Here is a 20,507-nt window from a genome sequence, read left to right as displayed (position 1 = left end):
AAACTGGTGCAAACCCTTAAACCAGTGGTATTTGACATACATTTAGGGGATTTAGGAAATCAGTGCCCCAGGTGCTTTTGAAACTGTCAGTCTTTGTTATTATACTTCATTAGTTCTTGACTCACGTAAGTCATTCAGGACATACAGAACTTGACTTTCCACTGTAAAAAATCAAACAGAAAAGCTGTAAACTTAAATTATGCTGGAAGCAGTTCAACTATGCTACTGCAGTCAAAGTAGTGCTAGGTTCTGCCACAGTTCTTCCAGGTTTGCTAGCACTTGAATAGAGCTGCTTAAAATGGCTACATATTATATATTTGTACTGAAAATGTGTTATTACATGATGGGAGACAGAGCTTTTGACTATAGTGTAACATTTGCACATTGTATTTAAAAGCTAAACTGGCCACTGAAATGCAAGTCCCAATTCATACCTCTTCGGGCATACTAACCTGACTACAGCCTGAAGGTGATAACATTGCACCAGTTTACATGGCCTAAATTAGGAGTTCATTGGTATTCTGAAGAAGAGAGGTTTTTTGTTTTGTTTTTTTTTAAGCACAGATCCCGAAATACCAGTCTGTGGCAAATTTCATGCTTGGGGCATGCTGTCTCAGGTGATTGCTTTAGCCCATTACTTTAAGAATACGGAAAAGTTACATATGGAAGTTGCATATTATACATAAAGCACTGAAAAGTATTTAGCTTTTATCACTTTCCCCAGTTTCACCTACAAGGGACCTTTCACAGATCAGAAAGAGGCATGATTAAACAAGATATTCTTACATGGAAAGCTGCCCCACCCCCAATAAATTCACATGACAAAATGGACAAATTAGTAAAACATTTTGCAAAATTTAAAACTGAAGTTACACGATTGTTTGTAAACAGATGTACTAGACAGTCTTCCCTTTCCCAATAAAATCATAATTGACACATCAGGTCAAATTAGAGAGAAAAATAAAAAAAAATTCGCAAGACTTCCACAGGAAGATTTTGTATAAACCTGGCAGTGTTTGTCACTGGATCACACAAGCTACCTAAGCACCTGAAACATGTTCATTTTCGTAATTCTTCATGTAAGCTTCACAGGCATGAAATTTTTAGGCATGCTACATCATGAAGTATGCTACCTGATGTGTTACAACTCACTGAAAGAAAAAAAAAAAAGATTTGAACCAGGCTTGGGGGAGGGGGGGGGGAAATCCGCATAATCAAGAGTCACTATATGTAAATGATGGCCTTACAAGCTTTGCTGTTAGTCCCAAGAAGTTTGGGCTGTACTTTTAGAAGCCAGTCACGCTTCAAAATACACATTCTGCATTGGAGTCTTCAGAATCTTCTAGGACCTTGAACACTCCCACTTTTTCTTTTTCAACTGATTCAGACTTTTTCATTTGGTCTAAGAGAAAAAACAAACAAAAGCAAAAGGTTAAACAAAATTGTGTAAAGTACAACAGTGCAGAGAAAGAAGCTTGTTCCTCCTACTAGCAGATGCTGAATGAAATACACAACATGCTGAGTGTTAGTTGTCAATAGAATTGGGCAGGAAATGGTTACCCCATCCCAAATCAGGAGAAAAACAACAAAATCTGAGACTTTTTTGGTTGAGGTCAATTGAAACATTTCATTTCAATAATTTCAAAATGTTTCATTTAACCTTCATAAAAAAAACTACTATAATTAGCTTGTGTTTCATAATAAAAAGCTGTTTCAAGGCCCCCCCCCACCCCCTGTTTTTAAAATGTCCTGTTTTGACAATTTTAAAGATTTTTCAAAACAGGAAATTTACCAAAACAACCCTTCATTTCCCAGGAACAATTTCAGTTTTGATGAATTGGCATTTTCTGACCAAAAAAAGTTGTTAGACTTCCTGACCAGCTCTAGATGTCAATGTAGTAGTAGACAATGGTACTTCACATACATCCATTTTGTTTGAATAGAATACTGACATAAAATTTGATTAGAAATTTCTGTGGGGACCCTGCTCTTGGGCAAATAAAGGCATTGGCAATTCTCCTCAGCTTTTACATATAAAACATAAGGGGAAAATTCTACATATTTTACTGTCAAATAGGAAAAGAGAACCAAATTAGTTTTTACTTACCAATAAGGTCACTTCTATCCAGCAGTAACTGTAAATCTTTGTCACTGATTACTTTCTCTCTGGATCCTTTAACCTCTCTACAGAAATAAGAGTATCTTAGTTTAAACACTGTAGTTCTCAACATTTTTCCACACAAGAACCCCCTTCTCTCCCCCTGCTTTTCCATACCAGAATTCCCCAGGACCTCCCCCTTCCATATAGCAGAGATCCACATTCCATTTAGCAATATCGGAAGGGCAAGGTAGTTGAGATCCACAGACTCTTATTTGCATCTCCCAGGTCTAACAAAATCTGGAAGTTAACATACCTTTCATAGTCCCTGGATTTCAGTAATTCCATTAATTCCTTAGGATCCAAGCAGCCCTTTGTTTGGATTAACCCAGATTTACCACCTTTAAACTGATCTATAAAAAGAGAAACCTTTCTTGAATATAAAGGCTGCCAAATTACCAATGAATTCTACAAACTGACATCTAATGTATGCTGTTTACCCAACACAGAAAGAGAGAGGAAGAAACTATTCTTGGATATACTTGGATTTGTTGCCTAAACATATACCAAACATGCCCTAAATTGTGATGACTAAATTAAATAGTGAAAGTCATAGCTGCATGAAAGTTTTCATGTAGGCCTTTACTTTCTAACTGTGGCACGCAAAAAAAAAAAAAAAAAAAAAAAAGAAAAAAGGTTGCAACACACTGATTTGACATGCACACACACAGTGGAAAAGCTATTAGTTCTACTTACAGTAAAAACATTGCAAATAAAGTTAGATGTGGATGCCGAAGTGTGTTCCGTTTACAATGTTGCTGATTGAAACAAAGTGAGGAGTATTATCACTACAAGATAGAGAATAAATGAAAGATATCCTGCCCATTTTATTGAGGTGTATTTCTCTCAATCAGTGAATTAGCTATAACTGTTTTGATTAACATTTTTAAAACAAGCACATTTCTTCAGATGAGAACATCCAGACACCTTTTTGAACCCAAATCTGGATGTTTTCCAATTCAGATCGGAGTATGGGAAAAGAGGAGTCTTCCAGACAACAGTATGTACTGGTGTTGTAAAAACAAGAGATATAGGTTCAGTCAAAGTATGACTAAAGGCGAGACTTGGAAGGTTTAATTGAAGAGGTGTCATTTGGATCAGTAATGTCTATCAAGAAATGGTATAAGATTACTTCTAATTGGCCATAGTTGAATGAGGTCAAAGCCAAGGACAACACAACACATGCCCAGAAGGCCTCGCAGCTTTCTGTTATCATTGGACTCACCCAACCTTGCCTGAACTTCTGTTACATTTACTGAAGCACCTGCCCATCCTTGTCTCCCTCATTATGCATTTCTTTCTTTCCTCAGTCATGTCTAAGATCTTGCTTTCAAACCCCACCATGCACCTCACTAAGTTATTGTTAATTCTCCCTGTAGTGCTTTAGTACTTAACATATGCTACAGGTTAACAATGTACTTCTCAGATGTAGAAAAAATTGCATGAAATATTGAGAAACAGTATGTAATCATTTTAAAAAGACACGATCAATGTATATACACAGTTTGCAGAAATAAGTTTGCATGTATAACTTTACTTTGAGATTTCCTGACTTGAGATCTTAACCATAATCTTCTCTTCATGCAGCTTTTTTTAAAAATGATGTTTCCTATGGGTTTTTTATTATATATATAAACAAGATAAAACAAAATGTGTCAAGATCTGAAAGGTCTGCTGATTTGTAACCAATTCCAAATCTGGAGCTACTTCTCTTTTACCCCTCAAATACCACCAAAGCACAGGTTCCATGCACATGACAATGTTCATAAGAGTCCTTCTCTTGCAAACTTTAGGTGCTTTTCATTTTTTCTTTTTTTAAAAGGCTAGAGGGGACCATTAGATCTATAGTCTGGCCTCCTCTAAAACAGGCTATAGAATTTCAACCAGTTTCCCCTGTATTGAGCCACAAAGCTTGTAATTTGCACCTGCCCCAGTGCATCTAAGTGGAGCTCCTTGTTGCAAGCCTTACATCAGCCCTCTGTAACCACTTCCAAAGTGACTTTTGACCGGAGGGGTCCTGGAAGAGACCACTGCTTAAAATCTAGTACTCAGTTACAGGGAAGAGCAAGGTTTAGCAAATAATTAAGAAGAAAAACATTTGCATTAATGCCATAGGTCAGACCGCTCAGTTGAAACTTCCCATGCCATGTCTCTCTTCTCCTTTAGTACAGGACTTTACATCTATTAGTCCCAATCCCTCCTACTCCCTTGCTGCCTGAAGCGCTCACGTCCCTTATCTTGGTAAGTCATTATATAGTTTTTCCTTTGTTTGCACTACTCCTCCCATTTTAGTTTATCTGCAAATTGGATCAGTTGCATTTATACCAAAGAAATTCCTGAGAGAGATGCTTTTTCTCCTATTTTAATAGGTCATAAAAGCTAAGAAATTTGCTGGCATACTAGAGCCATAACCAGGGCAGGTTGAGAGGGGTAGCCGCCCAGGTGCAAAACCACAGGAACAGAAATATGGGGCAGTGTGGGTGGGAGATGTGAGGGTCACGATGACAAGTGCCCATCACAGTTTGAAAACCGTTGCCTTCTGGTTGCTTTGACGCTGGTGGGAGCCACCCAGCCTGCTCTTACCTCTCTGAGGCACTCACCCCACCACTACTCTGCCCTGAGGAGTGCAAGGGCAGCAGCAAGTGCTTCTGAGAGCATCTCATGGCAGCTAAGCTCTGTGGACAGAGGCTGCACTCCTTCGGGGGAGAGGGAAGAGCGGGCCGGGTGGTTCCCACTGGTTTCCAAGCAACCAAAAGGTAACTGTTTTCAAACTAAGGAGAGCACTCTTCATAGTTTGAAAAGTTCCATGCTAAATGGAAGTCAGAAATCTATGGGGAGGCATATGCCCCCCTATACCACTCCCCTCCTCCAACATCACCCCATTTTTCTACTCGGACAGCTGCCCCGCTCTGTTTACAGCCCTGGCTAGGTATCACCATGATGTAAGTGGAGTATAAAAAACAGACCAGGCTAAAAAATCAGAGCATAAAATCATAGAAGATTAAGGTTCAAAGAGACCTCAGGAGGTCATCTAGTGCAACCCCCCTGCTCAAAGCAGGACCAACCCCAACTAAATCATCCAGGACAGGGAGGTTTTTAAGGCCTGGCTTGGCAAAGCCAAGGATGGAGATTCCACCACTCCATAGATAATACATCCTAGTGCTTCACCACCCTCCTAGTGAAACAGTTTTTCCTAATATCCAATCTAGACCTCCCTCACTGCAACTTGAGACCATTGCTTCTTGTTCTGTCATCTGCCACCAATGAGAACAGCCTAGCACAATCCTCTTTAGAGCCTCATTTCAGGTAGCTGAAGGCTGCTATCAAATCTCCCCTCACTGCTCTTCTGCAGACTAAATAATCCCAGTTCCCTCAGCCTCTCCTCATAAATCATGTGCCCCAGCCCCATTTTCCTTGCCCTCCACTGAACTCTCTCCAATCTATCCACATCCCTTCTGTAGTGGGGAGCACAAAACTGGACACAATACTCCAGATGTGGCCTCACCAGTGCCAAATCGAGGGGAATAATCACTTCCCTCGATCTGCTGGCAATGCTCCTACTAATGCAGCCCAATATGCCGTTAGTCTTCTTGGCAACAAGGGCACACTGCTGACTCATATCCAGCTTCTCATCCACTGTAATCCCCACGTCTTTTTCTGCAGAACTGGGATTCTTGCATGGGATTCTTCCGTCCTAAGTGCAGGACTCTGCACTTCTTCTTGTTGAACCTCATCAGCATCATTAATTCAAGACTGGCAAATATCACCCAAAAATTAGCAGTAACCTATGAGCTACAGTTTGATGAACATCACACCAAGCAATTTAATTCTCTCATTCTCCCTTGTCCCCACCCCAACATACAACTTTTGGTGTATTATGGGAAGTCCTTACCTTCCTCTGAAGTTTAAAGTACAGGCTACTGTCAGAGGCCCACCAGATTATAAAAACTTCTTTATAGACAACTTTCTCTTTCGGTGGATTTAGTGCTTATGAAAAAGGCCAGAGTGCAGGATTGTTAAAATTTGATCAACAGAATAATTATAGCGAAGATTTATTACGGTGCCCAATCCATATGCCTTCACCAGTAACGATGAGAGGGAAATAGTTCCAACCAACCAGCCATTTGTTACTTGAGTTGTGCAGAGATTACTAACTAGGAAGTCAAAACAGCAGCAAGTAAATTATTAGATTGTGTTGCATACAAAATGAGACGATTTCAGAACATAGTGCTCTAAAAACTATTTTACCAGGGTTATTTTATTACAGAAATTACTTTAAATTGTAATTTTTGGATAGTTTCTGTAGGCAGGGTCCTGCGGTAGCCGTGATTCTGTGACTACAAGACTGGTCATCTGGACCAGATGCTACAGAAAATCCCAGTAGGGACTGAATATAGATCTATAGGAGGTACAAATTCTGCTGATTTGAACATTGTCAGACAAGATATTGTTCTCTCTGCCTTCTTCTGCTTCCCCACATTTCAGCTGATTTCAATGGATGTGATCCAAAGCTAGACAAGCTTGCCTGTGCAATTAGAAAGCTCCTCTCTCAAAGCTTCAGACCAACTTAAAGACAGAGTTCTGAATCTTGTCCATAAGACATTATCCTCCCTGAAGGTAGATAACTGTAAACCTAGAAGCTGATATTGCCGACAGCTGTTTCATGTCCCCAGTCATCCTGACCACTCTCACTCCTTACTGCCTGGTTTCATTCCTGTTTCTCTACCAGGCCAGTACACACTTGCTCCTCACTCTCCCCAGCAGCCAGGAAGAGGTATAGCACACACTGACCCCAAGTTACGCAGCAAGGGCCCATTATTGTAGTGGAAAACAAATGAGGCAGCAGTCTGAAACGCATGAAGAGAGTAATTTGCAGCCAAATTCAGCATCATGTCACAGAATTCAGCCTAGATGCTAAAGAATGCACAGAGTGCTGATTAGAACGGCTAAGAGAAACAGGCATATTTAGAAAAAGGAGACAAACTACTTACATATAGAGAAATTCTCTGTTAACAAGGACAACAAGAAATAATCTTGAATTACAGCAAGAATTCCCCACAGTAACTTAATAGAACAAAAAAGTTTTACAAGTTCTAAAGAATTAATTTACTAACTTTTATGAATAATCAACTTCTCTAGCTTCCTTTTGGCAGCAGCTCTCTCCACAATCTTCTGGTCAACAGTATTTGCTGTCACGAGGCGATAAACAACAACTGGCTTTGTCTGACCAATTCTGTGACACCTGTCTTGGGCCTGAAGGTCAGACTGAGGGTTCTAAAATGAATGAGATTAAAGAAATCAAATTAGCTTAATTGTTAAAGATGCACAATGGATTCCATTTTCCATCACTCAGTTTTCCAAGCTGTCACTTTTCAGGCTGAAAAGTCTACCACAGGGGATTTTGTATGGTGGGAAGTGGGAAAGACTGAGAAAAAAAAACAGTTCAGATGTTCTGGGGAATGAGTGAGAGATATTTATTCCTGTACTAAAAAAGCTGTAATTAATGATGGAATTAGCCCTCACTGAGAAATACTTTTGCTCCTGAATTCTCAACTTGTTTATTTGGAGCTCTTCATAGTTCAAATGGGAAGGGATATGCTAAGTATGCTTGTGCAGCCTAAGTAGCTGTATATCGAAAAAGCTGAAGATGTACAAATCCATAGGGATTAGACTCCTAACAGCTCTTCAACCATCCTCCTGAGGCCCACAGGAGTCAGTGGGTTTCTGGCTGGTTGGAGCTTTGGGATGTCAGTTGACTGGGGAAATTTTGGGGACCAGAGCCTAACAAGGCAGCTGTTGAAACAGGGAAGTTTGCAAAAGTTGTCTGCCCAAGATGGCTCAAACTTCTTCAAGAGCTTTAAACTTCTTCTCTCCAAGGTAGGCATTTTAATAATTATCAGCACTCAAGCAGTATGCATTCTTTTCAACTAGTAGAAAAGCCTGTTTTTAAGAAAGTCAGGGTATCAGCCATTTGCCTACAAAGCAATCTTAGGTGGTTTGTATAGGCCAGCACATTTTTACTTATTACCCTATGCTACATATTTAATCTGAATATGAAATTTTCACATACATTACTTTCATAGACTCTATGTGGTAAAGCATCCCATAACACAAGATGCTAAGTGAGTATCTAGGGTTACGGTAGAAAATCGTATGATGTAGCATTTGAGAAACAGTATGTCATCTTACCCAGTCACTATCATAGATGATGACCGTGTCTGCTGCAGTCAAATTAATGCCCAGGCCTCCAGCTCGTGTACTCACTAAAAATATGAAAACTTCAGGATCTGTATTAAATTTATGCATCTGGAAAAGAATACATCTAACATGAAACAGAATACAGAATAAAAGGATGTGGTCAGTAGGTTTTTTTTAAACTCATGTTTTAAATTAAATCAGATTAAAAATATATTATTTGCTTTGTCTTTCTACAAGGCATTACATATAAAGCATACCAACAGAGGTTGAATTTATTGCAATTAGTTGAGTTGGATACATGCACCTAAATATTTAAGCTGTTACTTACATTTTCTTCTCTCTCTGTATAGGACATGGATCCATCCAAACGACTAAATTTGTAACTCCGCAAATAGCAATAATCCATCAAAATGTCCAACATCAGTGTCATTTGTGAGAACAGCAACACCTACAAGTAGTTAAGATTCCTCAATATCCCTATTTTAAAAAATAAAACCAAACACCAAAAACAACACACAACAAGGCAACTGATTAGTTATTATCCATATTCCTAAACAAAAATACCTTGTGTCCTCTCTTTTTCAGTTCTGGCAGCATCCGGTCCAAAAGCAGGAATTTGCCTGAATTCTTCACTAGATCTTCATCAACCTTAAAACAGAGTAAAAAGGAAAAGTCAAGATTTACAATCTCTCAGATGCATCAATATTCAGGTACTAGAGATGACAGTTAATTCGCTAGGCTTCCACCCACGTAGCTAATACTATCCCATCCTTGTCCAGTCTAGATCATTTGATTGTGTCAACCATTAGTTGTGGCTCAAAGTTCCTGACAGCCTCTAAGTGGCCCCTCTGGATGATAGTGGATTTAAACTATATGGCAGTCATGCTCATGTTAGTTTGCAAGACTATATTTTGAATGAGATCCTTTTGTTTTCATTAATGGCTTATTAAGGGTTAGTAAAAATGTTAGAGGGTTTAAGCTCCCAAATATATATTATATATAATCCAATTTTTTCCCCTTTTCAATATAGTAAGAGGGTTTATGTAGTATAAGAAAAAAAACTATTAAGATGACCTTTATATATATTACTTTGTATATATCTTTTGAGTAGGGGGTTGGATGTTGAGCTCCAGAAAGAACATTTTGTCTTGTATACCAGTTCCAGGAAGCTCTCTCTAGAACAGTGGTTTTCAAACTTTTTTTCTGGTGACCCAGTTGAAGAAAATTTTTTATGCCCATGACCCAACGGATCTGGGGAATGAGGGGTTTGGGGTGTGGGAGGGGGCTCAGGGCTGGGGCAAAGGGTTGGAGTACGGGGTTCAGGGTGTGCTCTAGGGTGGTGCCAGGGATGAGGGGTTTAGGTGCAGGAGAGAGCTCTGGGTTTGGAGGAGGCTCAGGGCTGGCGCAGGGGATTGGGGTGCAAGATTATCTCCAGTGGCTCCTGGTCAGCGGAGCAGCCAGGGTGCAGAGGCAGGCTTCTCGCCTGTCCTGGCACCGCTGACTGTGTTGCGCCTTGGAAGCGGCCAACAGCAGGTCCAGCTCCTAGGCAGAGGTGCACAAGCAACTCCTTGCAGCTCTTGCCCACAGGCACTGCCCCCCGCATAACAGACATTGAACTTACTCCCTCTCATGTCTGCTGCAAGAAATTTCAAAACAAGACTGAATTACATTAGTAGAGTTTTGTGGAGAAGCATATTATACAAGTCTAAAGCTGTTAATCAGCATTACATTAACTACAATAATTTTCAAAAAAACACTGCTCTGAATGCTTCAAGATATGTACCTTAAATTGCTGTGTGGCAGGGTCCAGTGGATATTCAATGAGATATGGATGATTACAACATTTCCTCAGTAACATCATAATATTCTGCAGTTTAAGGTTGATTTCTGAATCTGTAGGAATGGTCATTTCTATCACTGGCCTTTCAAAGACACATAATATTATTAGTACAGCAAAATGTCAATACATTTCAAGTACAGTACAACCTAACAAATGTCTGGAAGACCTACTGTAAACTACTGGATTTTCAGAATTAGAAAGAAAGGATAATGCAGCTTTTCATTTATCTTGATTCAGCAATTTAGTTTCAATTTTATGCAATATTTCATAGTGTATTAAAAATGATCTTATAAGCTACAAAGATATTTTTAAAACAGGGACTTCTTTCTTCAAGATATGCACCTCTCTTTTTCTACTTCCTCTTGCATTTTGCTGATCAGTTTTTCCAGCTCATCAGGTGTATCAGCATCTAATTCACGGTAATCAACCGCCTTTCGACTCCGACGCTTTGGTCGTCCTGTAGGACTCAACTCGACTACTTCTTCCTGTAGAAAGTGATATAAATTGTGAGTCAGCAGATGTTTCACATGTATCATTGCAGGGAAGGGGAGGGGGCAGCCAGATGTGACCCAATCCCTTGGTTTCCCAGTGATTCTCAACGTATCTGCTGCTTTAAGAGAGTCTCTTCACTAACAGTACACATTTTTATTATAGAAGGTAAATATAAATTATTAGGAAAAATATATTTTATACTGCCCAGGTCTCTCTGTGACATTGATGTAGTGAAGACTGGTCTGCAGCTGACATCAGAAAAAGACAGGTACCTTTTCCCTTAATTGGTGTTCTTTGAGATGTGTTGCTCATGTCCATTCCATATTAGGTGTGTATGCTCGCCACATGCACCAGTGCCGGAAGTTTCTTCCTCAGCAGCATCCATAGGGGACCAGCTCTGGCACCCTCTGGAGTGGCACGCACATGCCGTACTATAAGGGGCGCACCGGCTTCCTCCACCCTCAGTTCCTTCTTGCCAGTCAACTCCAACAGTGGGGAAGGAGGGTGGGTCATGGAATGCACATGAGCAACATCTCGAAGAACACCAGTTACGGAAAAAGGTAACTGTCTTTTCTTTGAGTGCTTGGTCATGTCCATTCCACATTAGGTGACTCTTAAGCAGTACCAACAGACGTTGGTAGGAGTTCATAGATTGCAATACAGCTCTACCAAACCCAGCGTCGTCTTTGGCCTGCTGAGTGATGGCATAATGCACCATGAACATGTGGACAAAGGACCAAGTCGTGGCTCTACAGATGTCCTGGATAGGGATGTGCACCAGGAAGGCTGCCAAGGACACCTGAGCTCTAATCGAGTGGGCTCTGACGATCGGCGGCAGCAGGACCCCCGCCAGTTCGCAACATGTCCGTATGCAAGAGGTGATCCAGTTAGAAATCCTCTGTGAGGACACTGGAAGGCCCTTCATCCTATCCACTGTGGCAATGAAGAGCAAAGTTGATTTACGGAAAGGCTTGGTACACTGTAGGTAAAAAGCCTAGGCCCTAAGGACATCCAGCACATGACAATGCCTCTCTTCACTCACTGGTCTTGTGCAGCTTGGGACAGAACACCGGGAAGATGATGTTCCAGTTCAGGAAGGCAGGGTGGAGCTGCAGCTGAACCTTATCTTTGAAGAAGACCATGTACGGTAGTTCTGAGGTCAAGGATTTAATCTCAGAGACTTGTCTTGCCGATGTGACCGCCACCAAGAAAGCAACCTTCCATGAAAGATGGGAAAGGGAGCAGGAGCCCAGCGGCTCAAAGAACCAAAATCCCATTGTGGGACAGGGGTCCATACCTGCGGGAAGAGTCTTTCAAGGCCTCTCAAGCATCTGACCATGATGTCATAAGAAAACATCGTCTGGCCCTGGATCGGTGGGTGAAAAGCAGAGACGGCTGAGAGATGTACTCTAATGGAAGTGTGTGCCAGGCCCTGGTTCCTCAGATGAAGCAGGTAGTCTAAAATAGACTGTACGGAAGAATGCGAGGGAGAGATGTCATGCTCGGACACCCAGCAGAAAAACCTCCTCCACTTGGCCAGGTAAGTCAGTCTGGTTGAGGGCTTCCTACTCCCCAGGAGGACCTGTTGGATCTCATCTGAGCAGGTCAGTTCCTCCAGGTTCAGCCATGCAGTATCTACGCCGAGAGGTGGAGGAACGTGAAGTTGGGGTGTAATAGCTGACCGAGGTCCTGTGACAGCAGGTCCAGCTGGTTAAGTAGGGGCCAGGGAGGGGCCGCTGCCAGGTTCATGAGCATTCCGAACCATTGCTGGTGATGCCATGCCTGAGAGATCATGATAACCTGCGCCTTGTCTCTCTTTATCTTTGCCAGGACCTTGCTGATGAGTGGAATTGGAGGGAACGCATATATCAGGCTCCCTGACCAGGACAGGAGAAAGGCATCGGAGAGGGAGTCTTTGCCCAGACCTTGCTGAGAACAAAACTGATGACATTTCCTGTTCTGCCTGGTGGTGAACAGGTCCACTTGGTGAATACTCCACCTCTGGGAAATCATGCAAGCTACCTCTGGGTGGAGTGACCACTCGTAGTGAGAGAAGTCCCTGCTGAGGTGATCCACTAGCATGTTCTTGACGCCAGAGAGCTGACAAGCTTCCAGGTGGATTTCGTGGCTGATGCAGAAGTCCCAAAGATGGATTGCCCCTGCAACCATGGCTGGCGACAGTTATTCCCTGTTCAAGGATCACCTGGAAAAGATTGTTACCATCCCCACAATGAAACTTAACTCACTGCGATGGTGGACTGATAGCAGGACAGTCCTAGAGGGAGTTCCCCCTCACTCCATCGAGTTGGTTTTGGATGCCTTGGACCTCGGCTAAGGTACGCACCTCAGCAATCTCCAGGCGCAGGATATGTGGTCCCCGGAAAAGATGACGTTTCACATAAACGTCAAAGAACTCAGAGCGATCCACTGGGCATGCATAATATTCCAATCTCACCTGTCGGGCAAGGTGGTGAGAGTCCTGATGGACAACACAGCCTCAAAGTTCTGCATCAACAGGCAACGGGGAACGCGCTTGCCGGCTCTCAGCCAAGAGGCAATCCGTCTCTGGGACTTCTGTATCAGCCATAAAATCCACCTGGAAGGGGTAAAACCACCACAGAAGGAGTAGAGGATGTCAAAGGGAGTCCAAAGGCTCCTCCAATTCCTCTGCCTGAAGTCCCAGGTTAGATGTGACCCTCTTCAATAGTTCCTGGTGTGTCTTAGCATCATCCTGAGGAATTGGGTGAGAGGGTCCCATGATAGCCTTGTCTGGTGATGACAAGGACGATGCTGGTGCCGTGGGATCCTCAATATCCATTGGTGGTCCAGCAGCTTGCTCTCCTAGGTCCTCCTGGACCTGTGGGGTCTTTACCCCCGAAGCCTCGAGCACTGGAGGGGGCTGGCATCAAGTAGGCAGCCTGAACCCCCAAGGGTTCCATGGATACCATGGCACCAGCCACTGTGCTTGGGGCCACAGGATGGGTTTCCGTGCAGATGACGTAGATGACACTGCAGGCATCAGCGCTTATCCCACAGTCAGGGGACCCTGCTCCATGCTGGAGCTATAACTGGAGATCAGGCAGGGCAGCACGGCGGCTCTTGTCTGACTGGTGCTGGTCCCTGCCCCTCGAGGTAGACCTGTCTGAGACAAATGTCTTGGTCAGGGCCTCGGGGACACCTATTGAGTTCAGCGGATCAGCGCTGGAAATCCGGAGATCTACGCCTGATGTACTCGACCGGTACCGGGATGACAAGCAGGACCAGGAGTTACCACAAGCCAATTGCCAGGACAATCTTTGGGAGACAGATGACAATGCCTAGTTATTGGTGGCTTTGGTCCCCCGATCGGTCCTGTGATCTGTACCGAGCCCTTGGAGATGCGAGGGATCGGTCTTGGTGTTTCTGCTGAGGGGCACATGGCTTGATGGGTCTGCACCAGGCTATCGGCGAGGTATGCCTCGAATCCTGCTGTCAGTGCCCAAAGTCAGGAGACAGGAAGAAGGCTCTGCTGAGCCTGCTTCTCCATCTCTGAGATGTGATGGCTTTGAGCAGGCGAGCGGTGGCGGGCTGTCCATTGCAATGGGGAACAGTGGTGCTGAGGCAGGGACATACGCAGAGGTACCAAGGCAGGTTTACACAGAGACCAGGGTACTGCCGGAGCTGGTGTGAGCAGCACCGGAAGTGTCAGGATCTCCTGAGATACCTGTAGGGCTTTGGGTGTCGATGGCACCTGAAGCTGACAGAAGCCTCCACTGCTATCCGGAGTTGCAGGCAAGGTATGGGATGGGCAGCATCGCTCAACTTGAGCTGGGGCACGACTTCCTGAAAGGGGTATTGAGCTGCCGGCGTGGGTCTTGTGGGATGTAGAAGATCTTCCCCTCACTGTCTTCCTTGGCTTCTTGGCCAGAGCCATGGAGGGGGATCGACGCCCTGGTGCCTGGTGCCAAGTTGGACTATCGCTCCGGTGCCGGAGTGAGTGCAGACTCCATCAGGAGCACTTTAACGTGGTTGTCCTGCTCCTTTTTCATCCTGGGTTTGAAGGACTTATGAATATGACACTTGTCACTTATGTGCCCTTTGCCCAAGCACCTTAGGCAGCTACTATGGGGATCACTGATGGGCATAGCCTGTTTGCAATGATCACAGTGCTTAACGCATGCTCCGTCCCCAGGACTAAAGAAGATTTTAAGAACTACTACTAAGGGTAACTAATTCAACTACTAACTATATACAATTATATTACAGGTTTTGTAACATTCGCAAGAACAGAGAACAAAACAATGCTAGCCAAAGCAGCAGATGCTCCAGCACCATCACTGGTGGCAAGAAGGAACTGAGGGTGGGAGGAGCTGGTAGTGCCCCTTATACCACAGCATGTGCATGGCACTCCAGAGGGCGCCAGAGCTGGTCCCCTATGGATACCGCTGAGGGGAAAAACTACCAGCACTGGTGCATGTGGCGAGCACACACACCTAATATGGAATGGACACGAGCAAACACTTAAAGAACCAGTCTCTTATAACTGACCCTACCATGTGTGAACTTGGCTCTGATTTATCATGCTGGTCAGGGTCCTTCTGATACCTTTCGAGCAGGCCAGGGTCAATGTGCAGCCAGCCTTCACACCTGGGGCCACATCCAGTTATGGCCAAAGAGAATGTCACACATTATTGACGACTGCCCTCTGACAAGATTTGATGGTCTCTGAGGCCAGTCTGAGGTATCTACACTTGGCAGAGGAGGCTGCCACAAATTGCCTTGGCAAGCTCTGCATTTGATAAGAAAATGACTATTGAAGCTCATTCTCTAGTCCTACCTAAAAAAGTTATGTTGTAACAATAACTGAAGTATGACCACTGAAGATGTCCAGTGGTTTACTACTTAACTAAACTTAAATTCCACTTTTTTTAAAAAGTGGCCTCAATTCTCAGTACACAACTTTAGATACTGAAAGCCTAATTTTCTAAGAGGAGCATGGGCACACATTGCTCTTGTGGAGTATCACAAACAACCTTAACTATTACTTGAGCAAGAGGAAGGTCTCTTAGGGTATATCTACATTACGAAATTAGGTCAATTTATAGAAGTCTTTTTTTAGAAATCGTTTTTATACGGTCAATCGTGCGTGTCCCCACACAAAATGCTCTAAGTGCATTAAGTCGATGGACTGCGTCCACAGTACCGAGGCTAGCGTCAACTTCCAGAGTGTTGAACTGTGGGTAGCTGTGGGTATCTATCCCACAGTTCCCATAGTCTCCGCTGCCCATTGGAATTCTGAGTTGAGATCCCAATGCCTGATGGGGCAAAAACAGCGTTGCGGGTGGTTCTGGTACATGTCGTCAGGTCCCCCTCTCACTCTCCCCCTCCAAGAAAGCAACAGCAGACAATCGTTTCGCACCCTTTTTCCTGGGTTACCTGAGCAGACGCCATACCATGGCAAGCATGGAGCCTACTCAGGTCACCATCACCGTACGTCTCCTGGGTGCTGGCAGACATGGGACTCCATTGCTACACAGCAGCAGCTCATTGCCTTTTGGCAGAAGAAGGTGCGTTACGATTGGTAGCAATCGTTGTTGTACTCCTGGGTGCTCTTTTAGCCGAGCTCAGTGAGGTCAGTCAGGGGCGTCTGGGCAGACATGGGAGTGACTCAGCCAGGTCATTCCCATCTTCTGCTGAGCACCCAGGAGATGCTGATGGCTAGCGGTCATACTGCACCGTCTTCTGGCAAGCAGCCAGAAGATGATGGCGGCTAGCAATCATAATGCAGCATCTTCTGCCGAGCACCCAGGAGATAACGATGGCTAGCAGTCATACTGCATGGTCTGTTGCCAGCCTAAGATGTAAAAGATAGATGAAAGGATCAAAACAAGAAATTGATCCAATTTGTTTTGTGAAATCAACAGCCTGCTAAACCCAGAGTTTTGAGTTCAATCCTTGAGGGGGCCATTCTATGTGACAGTTGTTTGTGTTTCTCCTTGATGCAAAGCCACCCCTTTTGTTGATTTTAATTCCCTGTAAGCCATGTTGTCAGTCGCCCTGCCCTCCGTCAGAGCAACGGCAGACAATTGTTTCGCGCCTTTTTTCAGCACAGAACCAGAAGCTGCAAAAGCAAAACCAGGCAAGGAGACAACAGCAGCGCAGTGACGAGAGTGATGAGGACATAGACTTGTCACAAAGTACGGGCTGGGCAATGTGCCCATCATGCTGATGAGCTCTGTATGAGCTCTGCATGGTCACTTGTGCTGATCAGCTCGCCACGCTGGCCAAACAGGAAATGAAATTCAAAAGTTCACAGGACTTTTCCTGTCTACCTGCCCAGTGCATCTGAGTTGAGAGCGCTGTCCAGAGCAGTCACAATGGAGCACTCTGCGACAGCTCCCGGAGGCTAATACCGACTAATTGCGACCACACGACTCCAAATTCGACCCGGCAGGGCCGATTTCAGTGCTAATCCCCTCGGAGTGGAGTAAAGAAACTGATTTAAAGAGCCATTTAAGTCGGAAAAAAGGGCTTCGTCGTGTGGACGGGTCCAGGCTTAAATCAAGGTAATGCTGCTAAATTCGACCTAAAGTCGTAGTGTAGACCAGGCCTTAGCTATGAACTATAGAAATACCATTATGTCCTTTCTAGGCTAAAACTAGCCAAGGAGCAACATGCTCTAAATTCTGTTCCCACTGAAGTCAACAGCAATAAATTCCAATTAAAATAAGTGGCAGAAGGATTAAGCCCAGAACTATTAACAAAAAGCTTTTGCTCAATTTTATTATTTTCTTCAATAATAATCAGTGCTGAAGTTTATAAAGATTTAAGTATATGGAAAGTTTGACAGGGTGATGAGCCAATTTTGAGCTGAGAGGCAATGAAATAATAGATGAAAGTCAAAGATTTCAAATCAGGAAAATATTTTAGAGACCTGTAACAAAAAAAATTTGACACACCAAAATTGTAAGGTAGGATGTTTCTATTGAACTTTAATGTATAGAATTCTAATATAACTAATGAGCTGTGCATCTGTACACAAAACGGAACTGGTAAAAAATAAGTGTTTTAGAAGTCACTACTAGTGTAACCAATGCTATGGTATTTTCATTCGTGAACCATTGACAATAATAAGTTTTATACATTACTGAAGTCTACATCAGTAGGTACCTCATTGTTTCCGAGCAGCTTTTTAATGGTCCGATTTACAATAGCTGTATAGAAGGTTTCTTGTTTCTTTGCCAGTGGTGCATACACCACAACTTCTCGTTTAGGAGGAACCTCAAGAGCTACATCAGATTTCAGTCTTCTCAATAAGAAAGGCGTCAAAATCTAAAATGTAAACAAATATGTATTACGCCCACTAAACATGTGGGGCCAAGCTGTTTAGTGCAGTGGTCTCCAACCTTTTTATGCACAAGATCATTTTTTGAATTTAAGGGCATCCCAAGGTCTACCTCGTCCCTTCCCTCAAGGACCCACCCACTCCATCCCATCCCCCCAGTTGCTTGCCCTTTCCCACCCTTACTCACTTTCAGCGGCTTGGGGTTCAGGAGAGGGTGTGGGTTCTGGGTTGGGGCCAAGGGGTTCGCAGTGTGGGAGGGGGCTGGGGCAGAGCGTTGGGATGCAGGAGGTGGTACAGGGTGCTGGCTCTGGGAGATGGCTCAGGGCCTGGGCTTGGGGTGCAGGAGGGGGTATGGGGTGCTGGCACTGGGAGGGGGCTCAGGGCTGGGGCAAGGGCTTGGGGTGCAGGAGGGAATATTGGGGGTTGGCTCCAGGAGGCTGCAGGTTGGGTGGTAGAAGAGAAATGCTGGTCCAGCATAGCTGGGCCTGCTGTACTCATACAACCTGCCCACTGAAGGAGGCGGTGCTTACCTTGGGTGGCTCCAGCCCCACACCACTCCCGGAAGGGGCCAACGCACCCTGTGTGGGGCACGTGGCTCCGTGCACTGCCCTTCTCTGCAGGGACTGCCCCCACAGCTCCCACTGGCCAGTTCCCCATTCCCAGCCAATGGGAGCTACAGAGGTGGTGCTTGTAGGCAGGAGCAACGTGTGGAGACCCCTCCCCCAAGTCCTTCCCCCGGGGCCGTGCTGGGCTAGTCTGTTTCTGCAAGAGGCATGGGGTTGGGACAGGCAGGGACCCTGCCTTAGCAGCAGCCCAAATGCACCACCAGAGATTGTGATTGACTGGGAGTGTCTCCAGGATTCACCAGTCAATCACAATCGACCGGTTGGTGACCACTGCTCTAATGGCATACATTGGTGCAATGTCATTGACCTCAATGGTGTAGTGCCAATTTACATCAAAGAATTTGGCTTGTAGAGCTGTATACAACTACACACTATAAGCTACATACATCTTGGGAATAGGCATGTCTTTGTGAAGATTCAAGACATATTAAAATACTGAGAAATCCTTATAATGGTGATGCAGTTATGGTCTACATGCCATAGCTTTGAAAAGTGGCTAGTTTAAAAATATTTTGAAAGGTACATTCCCAAGGATCTCTATGGACTTAAACATGTGATCCTGACACAACAATGAAGTAGTGTCCTTACTGGATTATAGGAGCTGTCAGTGAAGACTCAGCATTTGTCAACAGTTACCACATAGCATATCTGGGGGAGACAAGTTTTTCCTTAGAGCTAGAATAGGAAAACAGTGGTGACTGTTGGCAAGTGTTGACTTAAAAAACAAAAAAAAATAGTGACCACCTAACAATAGTTTGGTTTTGCCTTTCAATAGGGGAATAAAACCCTCATTACAAACTTGGAGAGGAAGAAAAGTTTCATGCCCTGAAAGCTATGTCATGGCCAACAAAATGATCTGAGATAGAAATGTGTTTGAGTCACATTCCATAAAAGACAAACTGTTGAAGTTATTTACAATGGCACACAGATCTCAACTTAATGCAAATGATGGTGCATGGTACCAGTTTAATCTGCTGGTGAAACATTAACTGCTAAAGAAGTGCCGAAACTAAAGTTGCAGTTAGCTTTTATCTTCAGAATTCTTAATTTCATTTCAAAACCAAAAAAACCCCAAAAAACAGTAATTATCAAAGACTTATACCATTCTTTTAATCTTTTAATGCTGAGACGGTCCAATACAAAAGCAATGCAGGAAGTGCCAACGGTGCCAAAGATACAACACCAGACCTGCTAAAAGACAGGTACCTTTTCCGTAACAGGTGTTCTTTGAGATGTGTTGCTTATGCCTATTCCACAATAAGTGTGCATGCTCACCATGTGCACCAGTGCCAGAAGTTTTTCCCCGAGCAGTACCCGTACGGGGGAGGGCCCCCCGCAACCCCTGGAGTGGTGCCTGCCTGGCATGGTATAAGGGGAGCTACGTGCTCCCCCCACCCTCAGTCCCTTCCTGCCAGACAACTCTGACAGAGGATAAGGAGGGTGGGAGTGACATGAGCAACACATCTCAAAGAACACCAGTTACGGAAAAAGGTAACTGTTTTTTCTTCTTCGAGTGACTGCTCATGTGTATTCGACAGTAGGTGATTCCAAGCTATATCTGTTGGAGATGGGTAGGAGTTCACAAGTTCCCAGGATGGAGGACAGCCCTGCCAAACCCGGCATCATCCCTGGTCTGAGGGATGATCACATAGTGCGAGGTGAATATGTGAACTGAAGACCACGTGGCGGCGCTACAAACATCTTCGATAGGGATGTGGGCCACGAAGGCAGCCGACGAGGCCTGCGGCCATGTCGACTGTACCCTCACAATGGGTGGCAGGGGAACACCTGCCAATTCATAACAGGAATGGATGCATGAAGTGATCTAATTGGACTGCCTCTGAGTGGAAATCGGCTGGCCCCTCACGC

The 20,507-nt window shown here is 44.2% G+C and overlaps 1 protein-coding gene across 2 annotated transcripts in view; it reads right to left on the bottom strand.

Moving 5' to 3' along the window:
- Positions 1-831: 831 nt before the first annotated feature.
- The window catches only part of HELLS (helicase, lymphoid specific), a 43,730-nt gene continuing 24,054 nt past the window's right edge, over positions 832-20,507 (bottom strand). The window contains exons 13-22 of one of the 2 annotated variants that reach the window (XM_050960102.1): positions 17,838-17,999; positions 10,539-10,681; positions 10,140-10,278; positions 8,921-9,004; positions 8,685-8,804; positions 8,348-8,464; positions 7,273-7,432; positions 2,415-2,511; positions 2,108-2,184; positions 832-1,402 (exon numbers count right to left, since the gene is read on the bottom strand). In XM_050960102.1, the coding sequence (XP_050816059.1) occupies positions 1,305-1,402; positions 2,108-2,184; positions 2,415-2,511; positions 7,273-7,432; positions 8,348-8,464; positions 8,685-8,804; positions 8,921-9,004; positions 10,140-10,278; positions 10,539-10,681; positions 17,838-17,999 (1,197 nt within the window). In that variant the 3' untranslated portion in view covers positions 832-1,304. Of the gene's footprint in view, positions 1,403-2,107; positions 2,185-2,414; positions 2,512-7,272; positions 7,433-8,347; positions 8,481-8,684; positions 8,805-8,920; positions 9,005-10,139; positions 10,279-10,538; positions 10,682-17,837; positions 18,000-20,507 lie in introns of those variants that run through there. The other variant, XM_050960103.1, reaches the window with a different exon arrangement.

Source organism: Gopherus flavomarginatus, chromosome 6 (assembly GCF_025201925.1).
Source record: "Gopherus flavomarginatus isolate rGopFla2 chromosome 6, rGopFla2.mat.asm, whole genome shotgun sequence".
Lineage (NCBI taxonomy): Eukaryota > Metazoa > Chordata > Testudines > Testudinidae > Gopherus > Gopherus flavomarginatus.
The sequence above is the reverse complement of the archived record's forward strand: the minus strand, read 5'-3'. Positions and strand labels throughout refer to the sequence as shown.